A 27,540-nucleotide genomic window follows, 5' to 3' on the forward strand; every position below is an offset into this window, starting at 1 on the left:
AGTGTCAGTATGCCAGAAAAATTATTCTGGATGTGCTGCAAAACGCTGAAAACGGCATACTTACTGAGCACAGCCACGCATGCCAGGAGCACCCGTGCCCTCCACCTCCACCTCCACCTCCACCTCCACAACACCCACCACCTCGCCAAATGCCACATGGCCAGTGGCAATATGGCCAGCAGGATCCAAACCTGCCCTCATGGCAACCTGATTACAGTTACCAGCAACTTTAATTTGTGTAACCCCCTATTATTTATTTTACCCCTGTTTGCCAGTTTCTAGTTTAATTTTGTCCAAATGGAACTTTTTTATGTTTAGTTTATTATACGGAAAGTATTGATGTTTGCTTTGTTTTTTTTTTGCTGAGATCCAAAAAATAAAGAAAATTGAAAATAAAAAATGGCCTATCTGAATTTGTTAACATGTTTAATATTGTGCATAACCTGAAAAATATGTTTTAGACATTAATTCATAAAAGAATAAAGGGTCATATCAATAGTTAGATCTTTGGTGTGAAAATACAAAAATAATGGTGAAGAGTTCAAATTATTTAATTCTAAAATTTGATAGAACAGATAGAATAGACAAACATTATCTTCATCATAACAGAACACATGCCTTTTTATTAGAAAAGTATGGCATTATGAGCAGCATCTTCCTTCTTCTCACATTTATCAAGATGAGCATGTGCTCCGCATTTCACCTATTTCTTGGACTTCCGCGAGCCGAAAGTTCTTTCTGAATAAAATGTTGAGTTTACTAGAGAAAATTCTTCCGGGAACTCATTTGGTTTGATCATGCGTGTTGGGATTTGTAGCTGTGTGTCGGCAGAATTGTGTACTGACAGGCGAACAATCGTCCGTTCTGGTGTCGGCATACAAATATTTTCATGTTTGCAAGAAAGACTTTTGTCCGCGGATTGTGCGCAGACATCTGTCGGAGGCACCATACTAACACGCGTACAATCGGCAGATCCTTCGTCCACCGACGTTTGTATGCCGACGATCGGTACGTGTGTACGGGCCTTAAATGTTCATGATATGTCTCTTATATGTCTGCTGTGTCTCTTCCCTTTTTTTCTCCATGTGTTTTTAATTGACTTGATTGTATCTAATTAGGATATACCTGCCCCTCTTTTTTGGGCTTGTTTTGCTATAAATATCAGTTTTTAGATGAAATATTAATGCTTTGATGAAGGCTCCGTAGCCGAAACGTGTCAGCATATAGCCTGTGCCTGTGTACCCATGTAACAAATAAAGTATTTTTGTTCAAGATCAAGAACATCAGAGTTGCCAGCCTTCCTGATTCAACAATCTTATTTGCTCTGCTGTCTGTTTAATTACACATGTGATGTATCTAATTACTGCAGCAGGTGCAAAGCGAGCCAGGCTGTAAGTTATGATACACAGATATATCATGTTTCTACTGCTATAAGCGTTACTTTTTATGCAGCTTTATATGATCTTAGAAGTTCTACACATCATAATTGGTTAATTAGGCTGCTGGAGCGAGCACTGCCAATTTAAAGATGAATACTAAAATATTTTCATAAGATTTTAGACATTTTATTTGTGGTATAAATCTTTCAGAAGCTATAAAAAAAGATAATCATAAGGTTGCCGGAATCCAGATGTCAGAATTAAACATCCCCAAAATCACGAGGAAAGCATAAACTAGGGTCACCTGTTGCAGCATGACCATCCTGGTCCATGTTGCAATTGCGTGGCGATGATGCAACAAGCTCAGGGTATGAAGCAAGGCATCAGGTACTCACAAACTCAGGCAGCTTGTAGCTAAAGAGGATCTGAAGGTCAGAGGTTACCAAGGTCACTGTCGACTGGCAGTAGGAACAGACTAGAGATCAGAGTTTCAAGAGCTTCCTCTTGCTGAATGGTGGGAAAGAGAGTTCAGAGTGCACATATGACACTGCATCCAATACATGACATAAGTGCGCAGTCCCTCAGCATGGACCCCTTCCACAGCAAACTAGCAGAAAGAGGCAAATTTGAAGGCACCCAGTGGTGTACATGGCACACTTCTGGACCTGAAAGGTGCTCCGTGGCTAACTTGTTAGCAAAACATGAACTGCAAAGCACTTATTATGGAACCCAGTGCTAGCTCTGCAACAATCAGTCCAGAAACCAGAGACCAACACAAGCAGGGATGCAGGAGGGAATCTTAATAAAAAAAACAAAAAAAAAAATAAGAACAAGAATTAAAATGGACTTTCACTTGCAGAGCTGAAGAAAAGATATCCATCTTTCAAGGACACTCGCATGTTGATTAAAGGAGGAGTAATCCTGGTCTACCCTAAAGACTTTGTGTGTCCGACATATACCCAACATTATATGATTTCCTGTGTTCTTCAATGGACAAGCAAGAGACATTGCTGTTATACAAACTTATACAGATCATTTAGTGAGGGCCCATTCAGACCTTGATATCCTTGTGTGCTGTGTTAAAACACCAAAACATCTAAAAAACAAAAAACATGCACCATTATTGGAAACACAGCGCACCACAGCACACAGTAGTGTGTCACAATGTACTGTGGTGAGCTGCAATGCATGTGCCTTACTTTAGTGCTTCAGGGTGCCTTTCAAAATGAATGGCATTACAACGCATTAACACAAATAATGTGTGTTGTTGTAGTGAAAAAGTGTGTTTGGCACAAAGGCATCATGAAAATGATGATATGCAAAGGTTAGTAGCCAAAGTAAACTGATTTAAGGTGCTTTTAAATTAGATCAATAAGGCTAGTGCTACAATTGTGATTTTAATCTCTCACTATTAAGATGTTTAAATATTTGCTGTCAGTCATCAGAATAAACTCATTCATAGGTAGGTGGATGCAGGATGTCCCCTGCTGGCTCTAAGACTGAGAACCGATCGATCAAAGACCACTGATTGCTCGGTTCTCAGAGCACCGTGAGCAGAGAGCTATTGACTGTCAGTCACTCAGTCACCGCTCTCTGCTTTGCACCCCCAACCCCCCACGCTTACTGGAGAGCTGGTTTATGGAGTCTGCTGGAGCGGCTGGCTCCGGCTCCCAGTGACTTGCCGAGAGGCTAAGCCAGGTGCTGGTCCAGGCATGTGATTGGCTCCCGACTTTATTGTCACAATCTTGACAGAGCCTGAACCCACTATGTGATATCAGCGGACAGCGAGCTTCAGTATGGCGAAAATGGGTCACAGGAGAAGTGCAGCCAAACCAGCTTTGGCTGTACTTCTCCTTTAAGTAACTCAATTCTGCTAGTGAGTAAACTTCTAGGTGTAGAAAATGATCGCTAAGCAAATAGCCTATGGAGAAGGCTAAATAGTTAGCATGCAGTGGCATTTTACAGTGATTAATCGCACATGAATTGGAGCATTGTGCAATAATACAAGATTGATTGCTACAACGTGTCTCTTGTGTAGCCTGCTCCAAAGGGAGCCATGTTTTCCATTTGTTAAGCAAAAAGTTAATCTCCTAGCAAGAGACCATTTTATCAAGACAGAATATAAGGGGAATTTTTCCAATAGGCCCAAATGTTCTGCTGACAACTGTCTACGAAAAGATTACCCCTCACTTTGGGGAGATTTCCTCTCAATTCCTGTTTCATTTCCTGGTCATGAAGTAAAGGGAAATCTCCCCAGCAGGGCACAGATAGGGATTTTAGGTCTTCCATACTCTCCTACTTTATCCCCCAAAAAAAGTTTTGGGTGATACATACACTTTAGGAGTTTTAGATTGGTTGCTGTGAATGTCTACATTTTGTGCATGAAATTTATCCTTGGCACTACCTATATCTATAGTGGCCGCACACTGGTCTAATTATAAGCCGCATCAATATAAAACAACGGCGTACCATTTTGGTATGGAGAATATTTGAACTGGTTTAAGTCAACTTCCAGCATGCTAAAAATTCAAATACAAAGTCACTAAAATCATGGTGTGCAGCAATCTTTTCTCTATACAGATATAACAGTAAAGTTAGGCTTGTTTCACACTGCCAGCAGTTCCAAATTTACATTCAAATGCCTGACTCAAATTTGTGGCACGTTAGCCCCATTGTAAAGTTCCATTCATCAAAAACGAGAAATAATAAAAAAAAAAAAACAGGCATTCAGGAGCTGGCAGGATCGTCTCCTGAACACCTTACAGCGGCTTACTGTGGATCGCTTTCACAGTGCGGGCTAGTGTGAACACAAAACCATGTGTATGGCACCTGGTCCGACAGAAGCCAGCCGCTTTGGCCTGCTTCTGTTGGACAAGCATACAGGAAAACCAGCAGCCGAAGGCTCCCGATCAGCGTTCTCAGCCAATGGCAGAGTGTTTTGGCAGGGGGGCCATCCCCCTGTCAGAACACAATAGAGCAGTAAGGGAGATCGCTGTACTAACATTGGATTGTAAGTACAGTGGCTCCGACCAGAGGTGTCATTTTATTTTTTGTTTAACCCCCTGTGGTTTGTACTAGGCTTTATTGAAATATTACAAAGTGACATTTCTTTTATTTTATTCACAGCAGAGCACTGTGATGTGTTGTACTGCATTGTAACAAGCTGCAGTGAAAAAAACGCAGTGCGTATTCTACTTTTTTTCAGGACATACCACTGCAGAGCAATGGTGTGAACTGTACACATAGGACACAAAGCAATTTGCCATGTCTGTGCCTTAGGAGAGAATTGGGCAAGGCTGTCCAGCCCAGCGTAGTGCATATGGTGTGAACAGGCCCTTATTTTTTACCACCACCTGCCTAACCTAGACCAACTGGGGGCAGTAGCTATTGTTAAAGAATAAAATGAAAAGTGTAACTTTCATTTTTTGCTCCAGGGTACGTGCGCAGTATTTTGACTGTACAATATGACATTTATCAGAAGATGTGGGGGCTGCTTTCATTTGCATACGTTACATTACACTTGATCTGTGTAGGTACAAATCTAAAAACGAATTTTTGAAATCTAGTTGCATTTTTTTATTTTTCTCTTCCCTCTCATGTCTCATTAATGCCCATGCTTTCAGACATATGAGAATTCCAAAGTTATCAGTTTCTTTACTGTCTTTTGTTTTATGGCTATTGATGAGAGGGCTGTGTTTCTGGGAAGAGATTGGGTTACTAGAGTAGCACTGCTGGTAGCATCTGAGAAGTAAGAATAAAATTACCTCTGGACCTGAGCTGTGGACGCTTCCTATATAATTCATTTATAGCTGCGCTGACAGCCAGAACAACAGCAAGAACAGTGAAGTCTGCCGTAGAAACTGCATTATGTCCTCTAGGTTGTCTCAGCTAAGGGAGAGGTAGGTGGAGTATTACTTAAGATGCTTAAAGTATAACTCCAGCTTTCAAAACATTTTGATAATTTAAGGAATGCCAATGTTTAATGATAAATATGTGAACTTTACATGTTGTTGGGAGAAATCGTTGTCAAGTGTGTGCTTGGTTTATGGAAAATGCTTTATCCCAAATTGCTGCATTCCTCACATATCAATGAAAAAAATATGGACTTTTTCCAAAGAATGTACTTTATTTTGAACCAGGAGATGTATATACATAGATTGGCTTTTGGCAAATTTTGATGTTACTTCATTGGACTGGCTGTACACCTGCTGTATTATGCATCTTCTACAGTGTATACCTAAAGCCAACCATAGACTACCTGATTCCACTAAACCACCTACAGTATCATGGCAGTTACATTTTTCTGTAAGTCATTGTTTCGGCTTAGCAAAAGTAAGGTTTTTTTTTTTTTTTATTAGATTCGATTTTAGAATCTGGCTCATATAGTGACACTGGTTGGGGACCTCTGCTTTGATAGCTTGTACATGCATACAAAAATAAGATACAATTGAAAAAGAAAGCTTGTATTACCATTTGGAACTCCTTTTGTGGTCTCCTTATTAAAAGACAACTTTTACGAATGTTAGATATTAAAGCCAATCTGAACTTTCAGTTTAAATGATCTAAATACATCTTAGATGCCTCAAAACAAAAAGTGCAAAATCTTACAATTTAATATTTTGTAGAAATCGGCCACAGCATGATTAGCAAAGCCTGTCCCCTGAGAGAATGCTGTAGAGAAATACCCTGTGACTGTGACACACAGTCTGCTGGGTCAGAACTGGAAATCTCCAATCAGTAGAGAGCATGTGTTTTTCTCATTGCACAGCTATGAGTCTTACTTTTAAGGGGTCGTGCTTAACCCAATCACAATGGAGGGTAAAACAAATCCGCCGGAACACAGTTTTGCAAAATTGACATGTGTTAGTAAAACTGTACATATCATCACAACTACTCAGTGTACCCAGGTGAATTATACCTTGTTTTTGGCTTTCATTTGGTGGATAATGGTAATGGATATCTCCTGATATTTTGTATTATCAAAGAATAACTGGTACAAAATAGTAAAAATAATATATATTTTTAAAATGTACCTGTATATTTCTTGCTATTACTGTAACCTACCACCAAAGAACAACCCAAAATAAATTCCCCTACTCCTGATCATCACAGCAATACCACATATGTCAGTGATGGCGAACCTTGGCACCCCAGATGTTTTGGAACTACATTTCCCATGATGCTCTTGCATTCTACAGTGTAATTGAGAATCATGGGAAATATAGTTCCAAAACATCTGGGGTGCCAAGGATAACCATCACTGACATATGTGTATGTTATTTGTTGTTTGTACCCATAGTGGGGTCTAGAACCAATGGCATGCATTTTGCTGTTTTCCCTACCTAAAACACAGTGACACTAACTGACACTGATACTAATTTAAAAAATATTTTTATATTCCTTCTTAAAATACTCTGCCCCTGACCTTTGACCCTGAACCTTTGATTCCCAAGCCCGGTCTCTGTGCTGAAAGCATGCTGTTAGCATCTGAGTGTGAGCCTGCATATATGTGTACAGGCGGCGGCAAGGGGTAATTTTTGCAGAGAGATCAACATTTCCACACAGAGAGCAAAGGTTCTTCTCTGCAGTATGTTTGCAGGGATCAGGCTTTTCTACTCATGCTGTGGCTGCTTTTTGAACAAAAGAACTGCAAGAATTTGCACAAATGCACCTGGCATGTATTTAGTTACTTAACCTCTTCACGACCGTGCATTAACCAAGAGAAGAGCTGATAAGCAGCAATCCACACAGGGGACATCTACACTGATAATCAAGGCACTGATCATCAGTGTCCTGATGATCAATGAAGCCCCACCAGTGCTGCCAATAAGTGCCCACCAGTGCTGCCTGTCAGTGCCCATCAGTGATGCCTATCAGTGCCACATATTAGTACTGCCTATCAGTGCCCATCAGTGCAGCCTAATGAGTGAACATCAGTGAAGGAGAAAAGTTACTTATTTACAAAATGTTATAACTAAGAAAAACTTTTTTTTCTTAAAAAGTTTTTTAAATTTTCTAAAAAGTGGCGATTAAATATCATCAATAGAAAGCTCTATCGGTCTCGAAAAAAAAAAAAAAAAGATAAAACTTTTGTTTGGTAGCAATGTTGCATGACCGAGTAATTGTCATTCAAAGTGCGACAGCACTGAAAGCTGAAAATTGGCTTGGACAGGAAGAGGGTATAAGGGCCCAGTAGGACAAGTGGTTAAATTACATTTTAAATCTTGGTTTTTAAAGATTCCCTCTTAGTGTAGCCCACCTAGTAAAGAAGTTATCTTCTACCTTTCTCTAGAAGTCTTCACTGTGTGTTGCAACGTCTTTAAACAAATAAGGTCCCAGCTTGTGAATGTTGGAGCCACCACTAGTAGGCATTTTATTATGTAGGTTACACTGTGGGAAAAAGATTTAAAGACCAACGTCACTGAAAGTGACGTTTTCCTTTAAAAGCTTTAAATAAAGCTGTTTTTTCTAAGCATCTACCAACCTAGTATGAACAAGGGTGGAGTAAACTACAGAACGACAATGCAATATTACACCTGTGTGGATATTAACAAAGTGTGAACTTATAGAGGGATTTGAAGGTAGTTACAGAAAAATGTCTAAAGACAAGTGCCTCCATCAGTACACATTCATTCAGCATGATGTCTTATAGCACCCTGTCTTAAACAGGTGCTATTGCCTAAATTTAGTTTTTGGCTCAGTGGTAGTTAGCCCAGACTGATTGTGTAGTTTTTTACTTAGTCTTTCTCTAAGCTCAGTTGGGTTGTGATTTCTCACAGCTGCCAGTAGATGTCACTGGTACCACTGGCAATAATATGATATTTCATGACAAAAATGAGTTATTAATATTTATATTTCCTTTAGCCAGCCCAGTAGAAGGTTCATGGCCACTGGTGCATGCTGGTGGAGGCCATAAAAATTTAGTGAAGGCCTGATGATTGCTCTTCTCCCCCGGGCTGAGGCCAGGGGAAGGTGCTGCTGGATGAAACTCTGCTATTAAGCACCATAGCCTGTGTCGGGTTCTAATAAGTGCTGGATATGGATCTATGCCTAAAGGGGTCCTGGAGCTGTCTTGCCTGTAGATGGGGGAAGCTGTACAAAGCAGGGGACCCAGGGGAGGACCCTTGTTATCGCAAGGGACTGGTGACTAACTTGGAGGAGGATGCACTGAGCCTAGGAAACAGGGAGGAATCTGTGAACCAGCTAAGATACTTCATACAGTGTTGCCAGGTTGTCTTAACAGTTCTGACACTGTAAAGCTGGACATAAATATGGATTTTGAGAGTCTGTAAGTGATCTACATGATATAATGGACCTCCTAACCCTCACCTCCTTGATTTTTTTTACAATAAATCTTTTAAAAGGCAAAAGTGACTGGTGCCCAAAGTGCTTTCCAGTCCCTCATCTTAGTCCTGGGGTAAAACTCAGTCCTGGGGGGAAATGCTGGCCCACTTATACCTCTGGAAGTGCCACCAAGCCTCTGGAGTGTCAGGGGGTGCTGCAGTCTGCATTCTCTACAAAGGATGTGCTCTACAAAGATCAGCATACAGGTATGTTGTACAAATCAAAGGATATGAAGGCACATTTTTTACTAGTAACATGTATTTAGGAACATATTGTAAGAAAACATTGAATTAAAGTGATATTTTGGGAGATTTAGGCCCCTTTCACATGGGGCGGATCCGTTTGAACGGACTCTGCATGCTCAGCTGGGATTGCTTCGTTGATCCCCATTGAGCAAGCCGATGACAGGTTTGTCTCTGCGAATTGTGCAGAGACGGACCTGTCAGAGTTCCGGCTGTCGGTTTTCATCACATTCCATCCGACCCAGCCCGCTGAACAGATGGCGAACGTATCGCCATCCGTTTTCAGCGGATCTTGTCGGATCAGATTCCAGGCAGGTGTCCGCTGACATCTGCCTCTCTATAAAAGTCAATGGGTGGCCCGATTGGGTCCGCCTGAAAACAGACAGGCTGACCCGATCAGTCCGTTCGTGTGAAAGGGGTCTAACAGAGGAGGCAACCGCTATACAAAAACAAAAAACTATGTTTTTCCCAAGTTTGCTGAAGGCCACCTGACTTTTTTTCTACATCTTTAGATACATTACTTACCTGTGATGGAGAATGTCCCACGATGTGCAGTCTGCTGGATTCTAAAGAAATGTTTACTGCAGGGCTGCCCTGCCCTATTCCTGCTGCTGAACTTCCAGAGAAGTAAATAGAGTGAATAGATAGATAAAGGGAGGGTTATAAACCCCTGTCAGACTTATTTTTGCCATCTGTGTCCCATTGCGGAGATTTCCCTTCACATCCTGTCTCATAGCTAAACAGGGAGCGAGAGGAAATCCCTGCAAATTAAGGGAATTCCTTGGGGCCTCAAAGTCACCATAACTAATGTCCCCATTGGAATATTTCCCCTCTATTACTTTTCTGAGGACAAGCCAAAATTTGGGTATTTGATTTTCTTTTACTTTGACTTTTAAGGATAATAGTAAACAGAACAAATAGGTTGAATCTCAGGGGCACAGATAGCAATAAAAATTGACAGGTGTTTTAATCTACCTCTACTCTATCCAAAACTAAAAAAAAAAAATTGCCTTTAGTTATACTTTAAGGTTCTTGGGCTCAATTGTATTAAAGGTGATCTGACGGGGGCACGCCTCCTCCTGACCTTTATTCAAAAAAGTTACTTCCCTGATTATACTGCCTGTAACACAATTTGTAAATGAGGAAGGGAATCCTGTGACTGATCAGACTCTTTCACATTTATCAATGGTGTTACAGGCAGTGTAGTCAGTGGAAAAACTTTTCTCAGTGAAGGAGAGGGCAAGGGGGATCATGTTCCCATTTGACCATCTTTAGTGCAGCTGGACCAGGAGACCTAAACAGCAGGAAGAGAACAGGGCAGCCCTGCAATTAGCAATCAGCCTGAGTCAGCCCCTACTGCCCCCTCCACAACCCAGCACACCCCTGAGTGCTGGGGATGGGGAAGAGCAGAGAGCCGGAGACTGACAATCCTGGCAATCTGCTTAGAGCAGAGGGAAAACGGAGCAATCATCAGAGTTTGATCGTTCGGTTCTCCTTAGAGAGCTGGCAGGGGACAGATGCAGCATTGGATTGATGCATCCACCAAGGTAATTATAATGTTTGTTCTTTTTAGAAAGCCAAACTTTTCTTTTAATGTAGCTAAAGTTGTAGATAAAAAATATGTAGCTAAACTTCAGCTTTAAATAATTTATTCAAATTAGATTTGGTAAGATTCAATTCAGTTTTTTTGGATAAGTGCCAGTTCACATTTGTGCGATTGCAGAGATCGCATGTAATTCGGAGCGCACTGCTGCTAAATGATCTCATGTGTGGTGCGAATTTCAGCCATACACTTTGTATGACTGAATTCGCACCGCATCCGCAATAAACACGCACATGAGGCTTTTTTTATCTGCTGCAGAATCGGATCGCACAGTGGTTCACACTAGTGCGATCCGATTCTGTGCGAACTTGCAGATGGCACTGCGATATGCGATCGCAACTGGGGGTGTCGTTAACTCTTCATTAACACCCCCTGCGTATCGCATATAGCAGTGTGAACTGCCAGAGGTGCGGATGCGATGCGGGATCACGCTGCATATTCGCAGCGTTCCCGCATCGCACAAATGTGAACCGGGACTAAGTGTCTTTATTTCTAAAATGTTGATAAGGATGTGATCATTTTTTAAGAGGTGGTCATGCAGAAATCTAGAAAAAGCTTTGGGATTTTCACAAACTTTTTTAAAACAACCATAGAAAATAGATTTTATTTTTAAAGTTTTTTTTATGTTATTCTGAAAAAATGACATGTGGAAAAGCTGGAGTTATGCTTTTGAGATGTTAAACTGTGATGCTCAGTGTCAGTTTCATACAGACTCTCCTTTAGTCCAGGGAGTGACCCTGGCATAGACGCTGGCAGTACCCTTCCACCTGAATCGCCTCTTAGCTGCGTGATTGGTGATGAACGCATAGACTACATCAAGGAACTCGCCTTTAAGTCCCTCAAACTCAAAGCTGAGAAGTGGAACAGGTTTATTTCTACAGAGGATAACCAGAGGCTTCTACTGAATTTCCTTGAGGTTGCAGAACAAAGGAAGCTTCTTTTATTTACAGGACCTGGGAGCACTCTACATGCTACAGATGAGCTGGTGAGTGTAACATACAGTATGCTATAGTTACTTTAGTATAAAGTCATTTAACTACAGCACAGTCCAAAGAGAGACTGGTGGTTAAGGTTCATATTGTATACCAGGGAACTACTGTACTGGTATTTTCAGTAAACACATATTATAGGTACTGATTGCAAGGTTAACCATGAAGATATTGATGAGGAAAAGGGAAGCAGCCATTTTGTTTATCAAATATTTACTTATGATTATCAAACATGGATTTATGATTAAGCAGATATATTGGATATATATATTGTGTGAGAAGTCCTTTTGTATAACAGCTGTTAAGATTGCTTACTTGACCTTTCGAAGACCTGTTTAGCCAACAAGCTTTGGAAGTGACATGTCTACGTTAAATGTCCATTTCGCATTTCAAAGAATGTTATCAAAGAATGAGATGTGACTTCAAAGGAAATTAGATAGCTAGGTGCCACCCACTGTAGTGTATAAAACTGTATTGGAAACCCTAGTCAGATAGAGCAATGTTCATTAAGCCAACAGAATGTATGTGATTGACTTGCTCTCCAAACATGGCTTCCTACCTACATGTTTGTCTAAATAAATATAATTTTCAATCTGGCTTCAACAGTCAAAATGTTATTGAAACCCGTGAGTTTTGGGATTACCCTTACAATATGTTTCATGTAGAATTCAGATGTGTCTTATTTCTATTACAGCATGACATAAAAAATGTATGGGTGGTCCCTCTAGTGAACAATGACAGACTACTAGTCATGTAGCCAGCTTCCAAAATAGATTAAGGCATTTTTAGCACAGGAGGCGTTGAGTGAGATAGTGTAGAGCAGAGGTCGCCAAAACTGTCACTATGAGGGACACATTGTATATTTTGCAAATATTCACAGGCCAAAAAAATCAGGTATACAATAATAAATGAACAAATTTACTTCAAGATCCCTATCAAAGCCCTCCTTACATCATGGTCCTTGGTCCGCATCAGAGCCCCCCCTACCGCAGGGTTCATAGCAGAGTACTCCTTACATCAGGGTTCCCATTAGAGCTCCCTTCCACCAGGGTCCACATCAGAGCCCCCTTGAATCAGGGTCGCCATCTGAGCCCACCTTACTCCAGGATGTCCATCACAACAGGGTTCCCATCAGAGCCCCATTACATCAGGATGCCTGTCAAAGACCCCCTTACTTCAGGGTCCCCATCAGAGTCCATTTTATATCAGGGCCCCCATCAGAGCACCCCCTTACATCAGGGTCCCCATCAGAGCGCCCCTCAGAGCACCCCTTACATCAGTGTTCCCATCAGAGCCCCCCTTACACCATGTACCAATTCACACATTCCTGGAAAAAATACTGTGTATGTAAGCAGGTGCTGTAGCGACCGTTGGCTGGAACCAAAGTTAGTCAAGGCAAAAGTACATCACTAGCACACCGTAGATCTCCAATGTGGGTCCAAATTTAGCAATCACATTGTTACAGCAAGAGCGTTTCAGAGCCTCACATGACCCCTTCATCGCATGTCTGATGAAGGGTAAAAAGATGCTCCAAAATGTTGCTCTTGTGTGATCACTGAATAAAGATTTGGACCCACAATGGAGATCCATGGTGTGTTGGTGACATTCCTCTGTCTCCCCTTACATCAGTGCTCCCCTTACATCAGAATCCATCTTAGGAGTTCCCCCTTTTATCAGAGCTCCTCTTACATCAGCGTCCCCATAAGAATCCCACTTCCCTTAGAGTCCCCATCAAAGTACCCCCCACATCAGGGTCCCTATAAGAGCCCCCCTTACATCAGAGTCCCTATCAGAGCCCCCCCTTACATCAGGGTCACCCTCGGAGTGCCCCTTACATCAAGGTCCCCATCAGAGCCCCCCTTACATCAAGGTCCCCATCAGAGCTCCCCTTACATAGGGGTTCCTATCAGGGCCTCTCTTACACCAGGGTCCCCATCAGTGCCCCCCTTACATCAGAATTTCTTTGGAGTCCCCCTTATATCAGGGTCCCTGCCAGATCCCCCTTTACATCAGGGTCCCTATCAGAGTCGCCCTTACATCAGGGTCCCCATCAGAATGCCCCTTACATCAGGGTTCCTATCAGAGATCCCCTTGCATCAGGGTTCCCATTAGAGACTCCCCCCTTATACCAGGTTGCCCATCAGAGCCCCCCTTACATCAGGGTCCCCATCAGAGCGTCCTTTACATCAGTGTTTCCATCAAAGCCCCCTTACATCGGCGTCACCATCAGAGCCCCCCTTGCATCAGGGTCCCCATCAGACCTCTCCTTACATCAGGGTCCCCATCATTGCCCCCCTCTACATCAGAAATTATCTTAGGAGTCCCCCCCTTACATCAGAGTCCCCAATAAAAGCTCCCCTTACATGAGGGTCACCATCAGAGTCCACCTTACATCAGATTACCTATCAGTGGTCCACCACTACTTTGCTTACAGCCTGGCTGTTACTGTACTACTGGCTGTAGCCTGGCAGGGTGCAAGCTTGGAAGTGTAGCACAAGTGGATGGAAGAAGGTCCTGTAGTGCCCTGCGCTTGGCACGCGGGGCATAGTTTGGAGACCCATGGTGTAGAGCATGGGTGTCCAACCTTTTGGCTTCTCTGGGCCACATTGAGTGTAGAGAAATTTTCTTGGGCCGCATATAAAATATATACTATAGTTAAGGTACATAAGTAATAAAATGCCACCGCGCCTCCCGCACTAATTTAACACAACTAGAGGATGATCAAATGAAATGGAATCAGTATACAGAGGTTTTTCTTGTCCTGAGAGATATTAAAGGAACACTCTAACCACCATGACCACTTCAGTGATTTGAAGTGGTCATGGTGGTAGGAGTCAGAAACACTGCACATGCTCTCCCCCCCCCCCTTCTGAGGCAGCGTCTGCCTACCGTTAGTTGGAAGCCATTGTGGCTATGCCCCCGACCCGACTCCCTTTCTCCAAAGCAAAAAATAAAATTGTCAGAGGTCAGTGGGCCGCATTGCATGCGGTTCTGGGCCGCATGCACCCCCCGGGCCGCAGGTTGGACATGCCTGGTGTAGAGGATACAATACAAAGTTTTCTGATTTAGGCTCGGTTCACACTGATGCGATGCGGGAAGGCTGCGAATTCGCAGCCTGTTCCCGCATCGCACACGCACCCCCGGCAGTTCACACTGCCATATGCGATCCGCTGGGGGTGTCAATGTAATCTTAACGACACCCCCAGTTTGATCGCATATCGCAGTGCGATCGTGCAGTACGCACAGGATCGGATCGCACAAGTGTGAACCGCTGTGCGATCCGATCCTGATGCGGCAGCAAAAATGCCTCCTGTGCGTCTTTGCTGCGGGTGCGGTGCGAATTTAGCCATACAAACTGTATGGCTAAACTCGCACCGCACAGCTGATCGCATGTCATGTCGGAGCAGTGCGCTCCGACATGACATGCGAACCCGGCACACGCAGTAGTGTGAACCGGGGCTTAGAGGCCTTTAAATGCATGTCTTTCTTCTGCTTTGTTTGTAAAGATTCTGCTCAATGTTCAGAAACAAGGACTACACTTGCTGTACTTTACTTGGCAGATGCTTTTGCAGTCAAGCTTAATTTGTCTGATGCACTCCCCCCAGGACTTACACAGGAGTATTATGCCTTATCAATGAGCCAGATCCAGCAGACTGGGTGAAAGTGGTGGTCTGAGGATAGCTGAGGGTCCGAAGCTAGATGGACTGCAAGGCATTGTGGCTATGCCCCCGACCCGACTCCCTTTCTCCAAAGCAAAAAATAAAATTGTCAGAGGTCAGTGGGCCGCATTGCATGCGGTTCTGGGCCGCATGCACCCCCCGGGCCGCAGGTTGGACATGCCTGGTGTAGAGGATACAATACAAAGTTTTCTGATTTAGGCTCGGTTCACACTGATGCGATGCGGGAAGGCTGCGAATTCGCAGCCTGTTCCCGCATCGCACACGCACCCCCGGCAGTTCACACTGCCATATGCGATCCGCTGGGGGTGTCAATGTAATCTTAACGACACCCCCAGTTTGATCGCATATCGCAGTGCGATCGTGCAGTACGCACAGGATCGGATCGCACAAGTGTGAACCGCTGTGCGATCCGATCCTGATGCGGCAGCAAAAATGCCTCCTGTGCGTCTTTGCTGCGGGTGCGGTGCGAATTTAGCCATACAAACTGTATGGCTAAACTCGCACCGCACAGCTGATCGCATGTCATGTCGGAGCAGTGCGCTCCGACATGACATGCGAACCCGGCACACGCAGTAGTGTGAACCGGGGCTTAGAGGCCTTTAAATGCATGTCTTTCTTCTGCTTTGTTTGTAAAGATTCTGCTCAATGTTCAGAAACAAGGACTACACTTGCTGTACTTTACTTGGCAGATGCTTTTGCAGTCAAGCTTAATTTGTCTGATGCACTCCCCCCAGGACTTACACAGGAGTATTATGCCTTATCAATGAGCCAGATCCAGCAGACTGGGTGAAAGTGGTGGTCTGAGGATAGCTGAGGGTCCGAAGCTAGATGGACTGCAAGGCATTGTGGCTATGCCCCCGACCCGACTCCCTTTCTCCAAAGCAAAAAATAAAATTGTCAGAGGTCAGTGGGCCGCATTGCATGCGGTTCTGGGCCGCATGCACCCCCCGGGCCGCAGGTTGGACATGCCTGGTGTAGAGGATACAATACAAAGTTTTCTGATTTAGGCTCGGTTCACACTGATGCGATGCGGGAAGGCTGCGAATTCGCAGCCTGTTCCCGCATCGCACACGCACCCCCGGCAGTTCACACTGCCATATGCGATCCGCTGGGGGTGTCAATGTAATCTTAACGACACCCCCAGTTTGATCGCATATCGCAGTGCGATCGTGCAGTACGCACAGGATCGGATCGCACAAGTGTGAACCGCTGTGCGATCCGATCCTGATGCGGCAGCAAAAATGCCTCCTGTGCGTCTTTGCTGCGGGTGCGGTGCGAATTTAGCCATACAAACTGTATGGCTAAACTCGCACCGCACAGCTGATCGCATGTCATGTCGGAGCAGTGCGCTCCGACATGACATGCGAACCCGGCACACGCAGTAGTGTGAACCGGGGCTTAGAGGCCTTTAAATGCATGTCTTTCTTCTGCTTTGTTTGTAAAGATTCTGCTCAATGTTCAGAAACAAGGACTACACTTGCTGTACTTTACTTGGCAGATGCTTTTGCAGTCAAGCTTAATTTGTCTGATGCACTCCCCCCAGGACTTACACAGGAGTATTATGCCTTATCAATGAGCCAGATCCAGCAGACTGGGTGAAAGTGGTGGTCTGAGGATAGCTGAGGGTCCGAAGCTAGATGGACTGCAAGGCATTGTGGCTATGCCCCCGACCCGACTCCCTTTCTCCAAAGCAAAAAATAAAATTGTCAGAGGTCAGTGGGCCGCATTGCATGCGGTTCTGGGCCGCATGCACCCCCCGGGCCGCAGGTTGGACATGCCTGGTGTAGAGGATACAATACAAAGTTTTCTGATTTAGGCTCGGTTCACACTGATGCGATGCGGGAAGGCTGCGAATTCGCAGCCTGTTCCCGCATCGCACACGCACCCCCGGCAGTTCACACTGCCATATGCGATCCGCTGGGGGTGTCAATGTAATCTTAACGACACCCCCAGTTTGATCGCATATCGCAGTGCGATCGTGCAGTACGCACAGGATCGGATCGCACAAGTGTGAACCGCTGTGCGATCCGATCCTGATGCGGCAGCAAAAATGCCTCCTGTGCGTCTTTGCTGCGGGTGCGGTGCGAATTTAGCCATACAAACTGTATGGCTAAACTCGCACCGCACAGCTGATCGCATGTCATGTCGGAGCAGTGCGCTCCGACATGACATGCGAACCCGGCACACGCAGTAGTGTGAACCGGGGCTTAGAGGCCTTTAAATGCATGTCTTTCTTCTGCTTTGTTTGTAAAGATTCTGCTCAATGTTCAGAAACAAGGACTACACTTGCTGTACTTTACTTGGCAGATGCTTTTGCAGTCAAGCTTAATTTGTCTGATGCACTCCCCCCAGGACTTACACAGGAGTATTATGCCTTATCAATGAGCCAGATCCAGCAGACTGGGTGAAAGTGGTGGTCTGAGGATAGCTGAGGGTCCGAAGCTAGATGGACTGCAAGGCATTGTGGCTATGCCCCCGACCCGACTCCCTTTCTCCAAAGCAAAAAATAAAATTGTCAGAGGTCAGTGGGCCGCATTGCATGCGGTTCTGGGCCGCATGCACCCCCCGGGCCGCAGGTTGGACATGCCTGGTGTAGAGGATACAATACAAAGTTTTCTGATTTAGGCTCGGTTCACACTGATGCGATGCGGGAAGGCTGCGAATTCGCAGCCTGTTCCCGCATCGCACACGCACCCCCGGCAGTTCACACTGCCATATGCGATCCGCTGGGGGTGTCAATGTAATCTTAACGACACCCCCAGTTTGATCGCATATCGCAGTGCGATCGTGCAGTACGCACAGGATCGGATCGCACAAGTGTGAACCGCTGTGCGATCCGATCCTGATGCGGCAGCAAAAATGCCTCCTGTGCGTCTTTGCTGCGGGTGCGGTGCGAATTTAGCCATACAAACTGTATGGCTAAACTCGCACCGCACAGCTGATCGCATGTCATGTCGGAGCAGTGCGCTCCGACATGACATGCGAACCCGGCACACGCAGTAGTGTGAACCGGGGCTTAGAGGCCTTTAAATGCATGTCTTTCTTCTGCTTTGTTTGTAAAGATTCTGCTCAATGTTCAGAAACAAGGACTACACTTGCTGTACTTTACTTGGCAGATGCTTTTGCAGTCAAGCTTAATTTGTCTGATGCACTCCCCCCAGGACTTACACAGGAGTATTATGCCTTATCAATGAGCCAGATCCAGCAGACTGGGTGAAAGTGGTGGTCTGAGGATAGCTGAGGGTCCGAAGCTAGATGGACTGCAAGGCATTGTGGCTATGCCCCCGACCCGACTCCCTTTCTCCAAAGCAAAAAATAAAATTGTCAGAGGTCAGTGGGCCGCATTGCATGCGGTTCTGGGCCGCATGCACCCCCCGGGCCGCAGGTTGGACATGCCTGGTGTAGAGGATACAATACAAAGTTTTCTGATTTAGGCTCGGTTCACACTGATGCGATGCGGGAAGGCTGCGAATTCGCAGCCTGTTCCCGCATCGCACACGCACCCCCGGCAGTTCACACTGCCATATGCGATCCGCTGGGGGTGTCAATGTAATCTTAACGACACCCCCAGTTTGATCGCATATCGCAGTGCGATCGTGCAGTACGCACAGGATCGGATCGCACAAGTGTGAACCGCTGTGCGATCCGATCCTGATGCGGCAGCAAAAATGCCTCCTGTGCGTCTTTGCTGCGGGTGCGGTGCGAATTTAGCCATACAAACTGTATGGCTAAACTCGCACCGCACAGCTGATCGCATGTCATGTCGGAGCAGTGCGCTCCGACATGACATGCGAACCCGGCACACGCAGTAGTGTGAACCGGGGCTTAGAGGCCTTTAAATGCATGTCTTTCTTCTGCTTTGTTTGTAAAGATTCTGCTCAATGTTCAGAAACAAGGACTACACTTGCTGTACTTTACTTGGCAGATGCTTTTGCAGTCAAGCTTAATTTGTCTGATGCACTCCCCCCAGGACTTACACAGGAGTATTATGCCTTATCAATGAGCCAGATCCAGCAGACTGGGTGAAAGTGGTGGTCTGAGGATAGCTGAGGGTCCGAAGCTAGATGGACTGCAAGGCAACCAGGATGAGACAACAGTGTGGTCAGGAAAAGCCAGAATGCAAAACTCTACTAGATTAGGGTGTCAAATCTTAAAGCGTAACTAAACACATTGATTTCAAATGGGACTAAACCCTCCTATTATTTAGAGCCAAAGAATTTGCCATCTAAAGCCTCGTACACATGTACCGATCGTCGGCCGAACGATCGGCCGTCTTTTGTCCAGGGCTGTCGTGTCTGTTGAAAACTGCAAAAGACTGCACACGAATTTTGTCGGCCAACAACAGCCGACTGCAGAAGTGATGTCATGTGATGGTTAACTTTCCTTGTCTTTTTTCTTTTCTGAGCATGCCCAGTGTTGCTAATCTGCTGTCTGTCGGCCGAATTCTGTATTGACTGCCGAACAATCGGCCGTTCTGGTGTTGGCCAACAAAAATTTTAATGCCTGCACGACAGATTCTGTTCGGCCGAAAATGCGCTGTCGGCTGTCGGAAGCATCATACTAACAAGCCTACAATCGGCCGATCGGTCGTCGGCCGAATATTTACGGCCGACAATCGGTACGTGTGTACGGGGCATCAGCCTCTGCTTAATCTGCAGTTGTCATAGTGTTGCATGTGATCAATTATGACACCAGCCATTTGATGGCTCAATAGTATCATTGAGAGCTCAAGCAACAGCATGTCTTGAATGGAACTGTTTGGGAAACATTTAAATTGATGGATTCAGTTACACTTTAACTGTTTTCTCAAAAGCCTGTTATGAATAACTGTCACAGTTGCTTGTGCTTAACCAAACTGTCAAACCATCAAAAGGCTGGTGTCGTAACTGTTCTCATGTGAACCACTATAGGCTTCCTTATGCCTGTTTGTGGCCCAAAATAAGTACCTGCCCCTTTTTGGGCCACAAGCTTAGTGCGATTTTTAAGCGTGTATCGTGACAACCGAGGCAGACTCATACCGTTTTGGGGTGCTATTAAGAATAAAGGCACCCAAACGTGCATCGTGCGTTTTGCCACGATTCCAGATTGTCTAATATTAACAGGGCCTACAGTATCTAGTGATCTAATGTGATCTAGCCAGTAAGTCTGTTGTGTTTCAACAGAACAAGCTGTCCTGCAGATGTAGCAATTAGTGGGTTAAAACAAACCATTTCCTACAGACAGGAGTGCTTACAATAATCAGCTTTTATTAATTTATGTAAAACCTTTATCTCAAAGGTAAAAAAGCTGTCCAAAGGTGTCTGTGTTGCTCATTCATCCAGAGTGGATGCACTCTAATACAAGAGGTGTGTTACTGGCCAAATCACTAGCTAAAAAAGAGAGAAAAAGGCTAAAAAAAAATAAAAATAAATGAATGCCGCCACCGCAACTAATGACAGGTAAGCTGCAATATAATACATTTTGGGTTTAATACCACTTTAAAAAGAAACTACACCGGGAAAACCTACGTTCTGTGTGCGTTACCTGCACCATGTTTAACCACTTGCCAACCGTACTATAGCGAATGACGGCTACAGCGCGGCCGGCCAGTTCTGGGAGGGCGTCATATGATGGCCTCCCGTGAGCACATCCACTGTGGCGCCAGGGTGTGTGATCTGTGATCACTGTGTCTTAGGGACACAGCTGATCACAGATCAGGTTAAAGAGCCAATCAGCGGCCCTTTACCACGTGATCATTTGTGTCCAATCACAGCTGATCACGATGTAAACACAAGCCGGTTATTGGAATTCCTTTCCTCATGCTGACAGAGTGAGGAGAGGAGAGCTGATAAATGACTGTGTAAAAGGGACATCTACACTGATAATCAGGGCAGTGATTATCAGTTTCTTGATTATCAGGGCAGTCCCAACAGTGCCCATCAGTGCTGCCAATCAGTGCACATCAGTGTCTCCTCATCAGTGTCACCTACCGGTGCTGCCAATCAGTGCTCATCAGTGCCGTCTGTTAGTGCCCTTCAGTGCCACCTATCAGTGCCCAACAGTGCCGCCTCATCAGTGCCCTACAGTGCCACCTCATCAGTGCCCAACAGTGCTGCCTCATCAGCGCACATCAGTGCCCATTAGTGAAGCCTATCAGTGCCCATCAGTGCAGCCTATCAGTGTCCATAAGTGTAGCCTCACCAGCGCACATCAGTGAAGGAGAAAAATTACCTGTTTGCAAAATTTTCTAGCAAACTATGAAAAACTTATTTTTTTTTTTTTCAAAATTTCCAGGCTATTTTCGTTTAACAAAAAATAAAAAACCCAGTGGTGAATAATTAATTACCACCAAAAGAAAGCTCTATTTGTGTGAAAAAAATTATAACATTTTTTTTATGGGTACAGTGTTGCATGACCGCGCAATTGTCATCCAAAATGTGACAGTGCTGAAAGCTGAAACTTTGCCTGGGCAGGAAGGGGGTAAAAGTGCCCAGTAAGCAAGTGGTTAAAACATTTTGCCTTTGCGATCTGCTGTGGCTGCCAATACATTGTTTGCTCTGGGGGCGAGTCTAACAGCTCAGCTGCCTGCAGTTCAGGGAGAGAATCAGGGTCATCAGGCTCAGGAGATCACCCTGTGGAAGGGGCTGCTGGGTGCCATGTTGGAATTCCTCCTTTTTTTTTGTCTAGTCATGGCAGTGTTGGGTGCCCGCAGGAGGGCTAGGGAGCTCCGGTGGGTGGCAATATGTAGCCATACCACCGGCAGGAGGAACAGGATCAAAAACGGGAGCCCAGTGAGATACGTCTGCTCACATGCCTGTTCTGGCCAAGTTCCCATGCTATTACATTGTTAACGGCACCCCGAATGCAGATTGCAAACATGCCTGCACCATATCACATAGTACTGCAGTACCATGCGATTTGGTGCAGTGCATTTATGAATGGGCTGCAACAGTGCACCACTTTGAATCGCACAGCAATGGAACAGGAACGTGGACCGCACTTAAGTGTGAACTGGTCCTTAGGTCATATATACTATATATATATATATATATTTATATATATGAGGACTAGACAGAATGGGTTACATTTTTGTCTCCCCAGTGATTCTGGAAAGTTCCTGGATTCTGTGTCCTGGGATTGGTACCTGTAGAGAGTACAGTGTGTCCTCTCATCCAATCCCAGAAGAGTTGCTGGATGGCGGGAGCTCCTGAGGTAACAGCTGTGTGAGGTGAGCTGAGTGAGTCAGTCTCCTCACATCTTTTTCATCTATATGTGAAGGACCTCCATTGTAGTGTCTGTGGTAATTCCTGAGGGAGTGCTATGGGAGCTGGCTGGTGCTCCCTCAGGTGCTGAGGACAGGAATCGCATGCCATGTTGTGAAATTATGGATTCATCTGACAAAGACATGAAGTATCCACTACTAGCCCCAAATACCTATTTTTGAGACAACTTTATTTGAATATGTTATTTCAGAAAATATAAAATGCTGCTAAAATCAACCACTGTGTGTACCTTCCTAAATTCAACATTGTCCGCCATGAGAGAAATGGGTGTGTGGAGATCAGGGGACAATCTGACTGAGGTAAGGTGGTTGGATGCTGTGAAGGGAGAGTGAGAGGCCTACTTGTTCCCTCATACCATTCACAGCCCCTTTCAACATTGTACTTTTAGGTCTCATTCACACTGGCAGTCCTGCTTTTATCAAAACACAGGAGAAGCTTATCTGAGGAAAAGAAACATTGTTTATGCCTCTCAGATCGCTTTTTCCTGCATTTAGATCAGTTATGGTCAAGTTTCTAGATATGGTGGGCAACAAGTGTGGCCCCAATATCTCCAAAGGGTTGTACATAAAGTTCTGTGAATATTCATTAGCACAGACAGCAGACACACAACATGATATATTCAAAGACTATGGATATGATACAAGAGATGGTCAGAGACTATGGATATAATACAGGAGATGGTCAGAGACTGTGGATATGATACAGGAGATGGTCAGAGACTGTGGATATGATACAGGAGATGGTCAGAGACTATGAATATAATACAGGAGATGGTCAGAGACTGTGGATATGATACAGGAGATGGTCAGAGACTATGAATATAATACAGGATGTGGTCAGAGACTGTGGATATGATACAGGAGATGGTCAGAGACTATGAATATAATACAGGAGATGGTCAGAGACTGGAGATATGATATAGTAGATGGTCAGAGACAATAGATATAATACAGGATATGGTCAGAGATTGCAGACATGGTACGTGAGATAGTCAGAGACTGTGTACATAATACAGGAGATGGTCAGAGACTATGGATATAATACAGGATGTGGTCAGAGACTGCTGGTCAGAGACAGCGGACATGATACAAGAGATGGTCAGAGACTGCAGATATGGAGCAGGAGACTGTCAGACACTGGATACATATTACATGAGGCTGGTAGAAATCACTAATATAACAGGGAAATAGGGAATCAGTTTAGTGTCTGATGGGGCCCCGAAGGCCGCACAAAAAGTACCAAAGAGCTGCACATGACCTCGGGGGGAGAGAAAGCGCACATTAGGGGGTTTGATTTAGAGGAAGAGCTAACTCCTGTGATGATGGAGATGAACAGTAAGAGCTAGACTTCTCTTAGCAACATCCTAGCAACAAGACATAATGCCATCTATGGGTTTTTTATTTAGTGAGGTTTCGGAAAGTATGTAAATGGCCTACACCTATAGGAAGGGCATTATTTATAGTGATTGTAAACCCTTACATATACCCAGTGAAGTGACAAGTGACTGGCCTCAGGGGATACACAGAGATAAATCCTCCAACGTAAGCTGTATCAGTTAATCAGTAGTATTTTCTTCTCTGCATCTGTTCAAAATCCATAATTTATAAAACATGTCTGAGTTGTCATAAAAAAGGGAGTAGGTATCTGAAGTTACACTCTGCAGAGCTCACTGAGCGAATTGAAGGGAGGAGACAACCCCCTCCCCCCCCCCCTTTTTCTTTACACAGGAACAGGGTTTAGGTTGTCAATCACAGGCTGTGTGCTGGAGCTCCTTTCCCTGTTGGTGTCAGGAAAACTTGGCAGCAGACACAAATAACACTTAGTGATCTGGATTAAGACAAGTACACACCATATGCTTTGCTCATATTTCATGTCTGAGGTTAACAACCACTTTACATTTGGGTAAAGCTGCACAGTTTGTTTCTACATATAGGTGCCCCTTACTGGCATAGGCAGCTTTTTTTTTGGTAAAGGTTAACTAGCTCTTTAGGTACACTGCTTCTCTACATGTGCACCTGGGAACATAGGAGTGATGTAGGAAAAGACAGAATAATGTGACAAGTGGCTGCAGTCCTATCTAGAAGCAGTAAAAAGATTTCTTAGTCTGATTGCAGTAGGTTATTTTTTTTTAATATTTCAGATAAAAGTAATCTTAAATTTCAGCACAGTTGCAAATTCTCCTGAATAAGGTTACCTAACCACTGATTAAATGTATTGGCGTAGCTCTTTAATAATCTGTCATTGATTCTCTTTCAAATTATGTTGCCCCCACACAGTTATCTGTGACATGGAGAAGTAAGCTGTTCTGTTTGCTGAAGAAAAGGCCCAAGAAAATCTCCCAAACTGACTTTTATTCTGAAATTGTCATGTGTGAAGTTTCTCACTTAGTCCTGGAGCAGGTGACTGTGCTCACCACGGAGGTAAGCTTTATAAAGTCTATGCCTAGAACCATGGAAGGGTTAGCGATTTCATAGTAGATTTTCATGGTAGCTGACTACAATACAGGCTTCTGAATCAATGATGTGAAATAAATATGCTTGATGGAAGAGCTTTAAAACATAATCTATACATATAGAACAAGAAAATCCCTCCAAAACACAGGACTATTATAGGCAATATCGGACAACAAGCACAAAGGCATAGGCGTATAAATATAAAATGTATACATTTATTGAACATCAGCATAAAAATATTTTATTGTATGTAAGTAGAACAGTACACAAGCAAAAGAAGAACCTCTATGAAAAAAAATGAAACAAAATGGTGAGACATCCGACACGTTTCGAGACTTCAAAATTATGCTCTTCTTCAGGATGCTCACATACCTTTATACATAGATGTTCTAAAATACAGAAAAGGGATAATGAGTACACAGTGTTATAAATATAAAAAGCATAGACATGCAACAATATAGTCGAGTATGACATGCACAATGAGTTGGATACTGACCAGAACAGAGTGAGATGCTTTACATGCCAAGTTAGCCCGAGGGGTATTAAGCTAGTATGTAGGTGGTCATCTTCATAAAACGAATGGCTAAAGCAAAACTGGTGGCCCGCCCACCGTCCCCAAGAGGGGTGATAGCACTGGGGGTGCAAAAATAGAACCCAGCCCGCCAAGCACACCTGAGAGCTGCATAGGAGAGTGTAAACAAAAAGGTACATATTATATAATGTTTTACTGAGAAGAAAAATGCTTACTAGAAGATCATATTAAACAAAAGCCATATATTGGCAGAGACTTACATTTAAGGCAATGGCCATATATGTGTAGCCAAATCTGCATAAATATGTAGGTGATAGCCCAGATGACATTTGGTCAGTAATTGAACCAAATGTATTCAAACACAGATGAGCTAAAAACAAAGACAAAGTGTATCAGTCTATAAGTAAATAAAAATGCCAACAGAAAGACAGGGAACAATCAAGCACAATTTCCATAAAACACAACAATGAAGGCACGGCCGACGCTATGAGTAAGGCGACCTAGGCAGCCGCCTAGGGCGCAACTTAGCAGGGGTGCCGGCGGAGCCTGACCCGAGGTAAGTGACTTACCATAAGTCACTGAAGCGGTTTTACCAGTGACGGCCTGTTCATTAGGGGCACAGGGGCACCCCCCCATCCATGCGCCTGGCCCCCTAATCTACATGCAGGGCGCCGGATGAATGGATTCCAATGAGGGTTTTTTTTTTTTTGAAGCACGTGATAAGAGCCAGAGGCTGTAATAGGCTTCAAAAAAGAGTGGGCTCGGGGCGCAGAGCACTGCACCCTGAGCTCACCCAGTTGTGTGACAGTAGCAAATGAATATTTGCTATTGCCACACTGATTCTCCTCCCGGCCAATCAGGAAGCGGGTCCAGAGACCTGTTTCCCAATTGGCCAAAGGAGAAGGCATCCTATTGGCGGAGGAGGAGGAGGAGAACTGGCGCCCGGGGGGGATATGGTTTGGACTGGACTCTAGAGAGAGTGACGGGGGGGTCCGTCAGTGGCCAGGTCCATCTGCCGCCCCCCGACCGATGGAGCACCAGCCGCCACTGGTTTTAACAGCTTCAGCAACTTGGGATGGGGGTTGGGAGAGCATATGGGGGGGGGCGCGGCAATTTTTACTTTGCCTAGGGTGGCAAAAATCCTTGCACAGCCCCTGAATGAAGGTACAAACCTGGATAGCAGGATAGCAGTCAAAGGACCGCATGCAGCAAGTGCTGCCAGAACAGCACTAAGGCCAAGCAAGGCCTGTGCTGTTATATAAGCAGTCCGGGCTCCAACAAGAGCCAATCAGTATCCAGTTGAAGACCTCATATTGCAGCAGCCAATGACAGTGTGCCTGTGTATTGTAAACACAGGCAGAGGAAATCATGCAATCTTCTCTCCTGGAGCCCTTTTCGGTTCCAGCGTGAGAGAAAAGAACATAAAACAGTGAGTATACAAGTACTACACTGACACCAGTACACATAGGCACATATTTAACCCCTGATCACCCTCCCGTTAACCCTTTCACTCCCTGTCACAGTGTACACTATATACAGTATACAGATAATGTATTGATCACTGTATTAGTGTCACTTGTGACTTCAGTTAGTGTGAAAGGCAGTTAGAGGTAGTCCCAGATAGGTTTAGGGTACCCGCCATACATTTCCTAATAAAGATTTAACCCCCTGATCATCCCCACTTAACCCTTTCACTACTAGTACTAGTGCCGCTCAACCTTCTGGTGAATTGGCAAGCACCAGTGGCTTAGTACATCCTGGTTATAGTCAAACCAGCACTGCAGTAACACTTGGTGGCATAGTGAGTCCCATAAGTGCAGTTCAAGCTGGTGTAGTGGCTAGCACAAGTTGTGTCCCGCAGCCACCAACAATTCTAAGACAGACCCGTAGAGCCCATAGTGTCCTTCCTGATGCGCTTGCAAATCCTGATTGGGAGCCCACTACTTCTGCAGCGCCTGTACTTCCCCCATTCACTGACCAACCTGGAATTCAGGTGGAAACAGACGATTTTACTCCCCTTGGTTTTTATGAGCTGTTTTTCACAGAAGATCTGTAC

General features: G+C 44.6%; 1 protein-coding gene across 1 annotated transcript in view; it reads left to right on the forward strand.

Moving 5' to 3' along the window:
* Positions 1–9,512: 9,512 nt before the first annotated feature.
* The window catches only part of LOC309558730 (dynein axonemal heavy chain 11-like), a gene marked incomplete at both ends in the record, with an annotated part of 1,130,439 nt that continues 1,112,411 nt past the window's right edge, over positions 9,513–27,540 (forward strand). The window contains 3 exons of the mRNA XM_082261779.1: positions 9,513–9,592; positions 11,292–11,553; positions 24,776–24,919. Coding sequence (XP_082117905.1) covers positions 9,513–9,592; positions 11,292–11,553; positions 24,776–24,919 — 486 coding nt within the window. The remainder of the gene's footprint in view (positions 9,593–11,291; positions 11,554–24,775; positions 24,920–27,540) is intronic.

This window comes from Pelophylax lessonae, assembly GCF_965119305.1.
Source record: "Pelophylax lessonae genome assembly, chromosome: 6".
NCBI classification, from domain to species: Eukaryota; Metazoa; Chordata; class Amphibia; order Anura; family Ranidae; genus Pelophylax; species Pelophylax lessonae.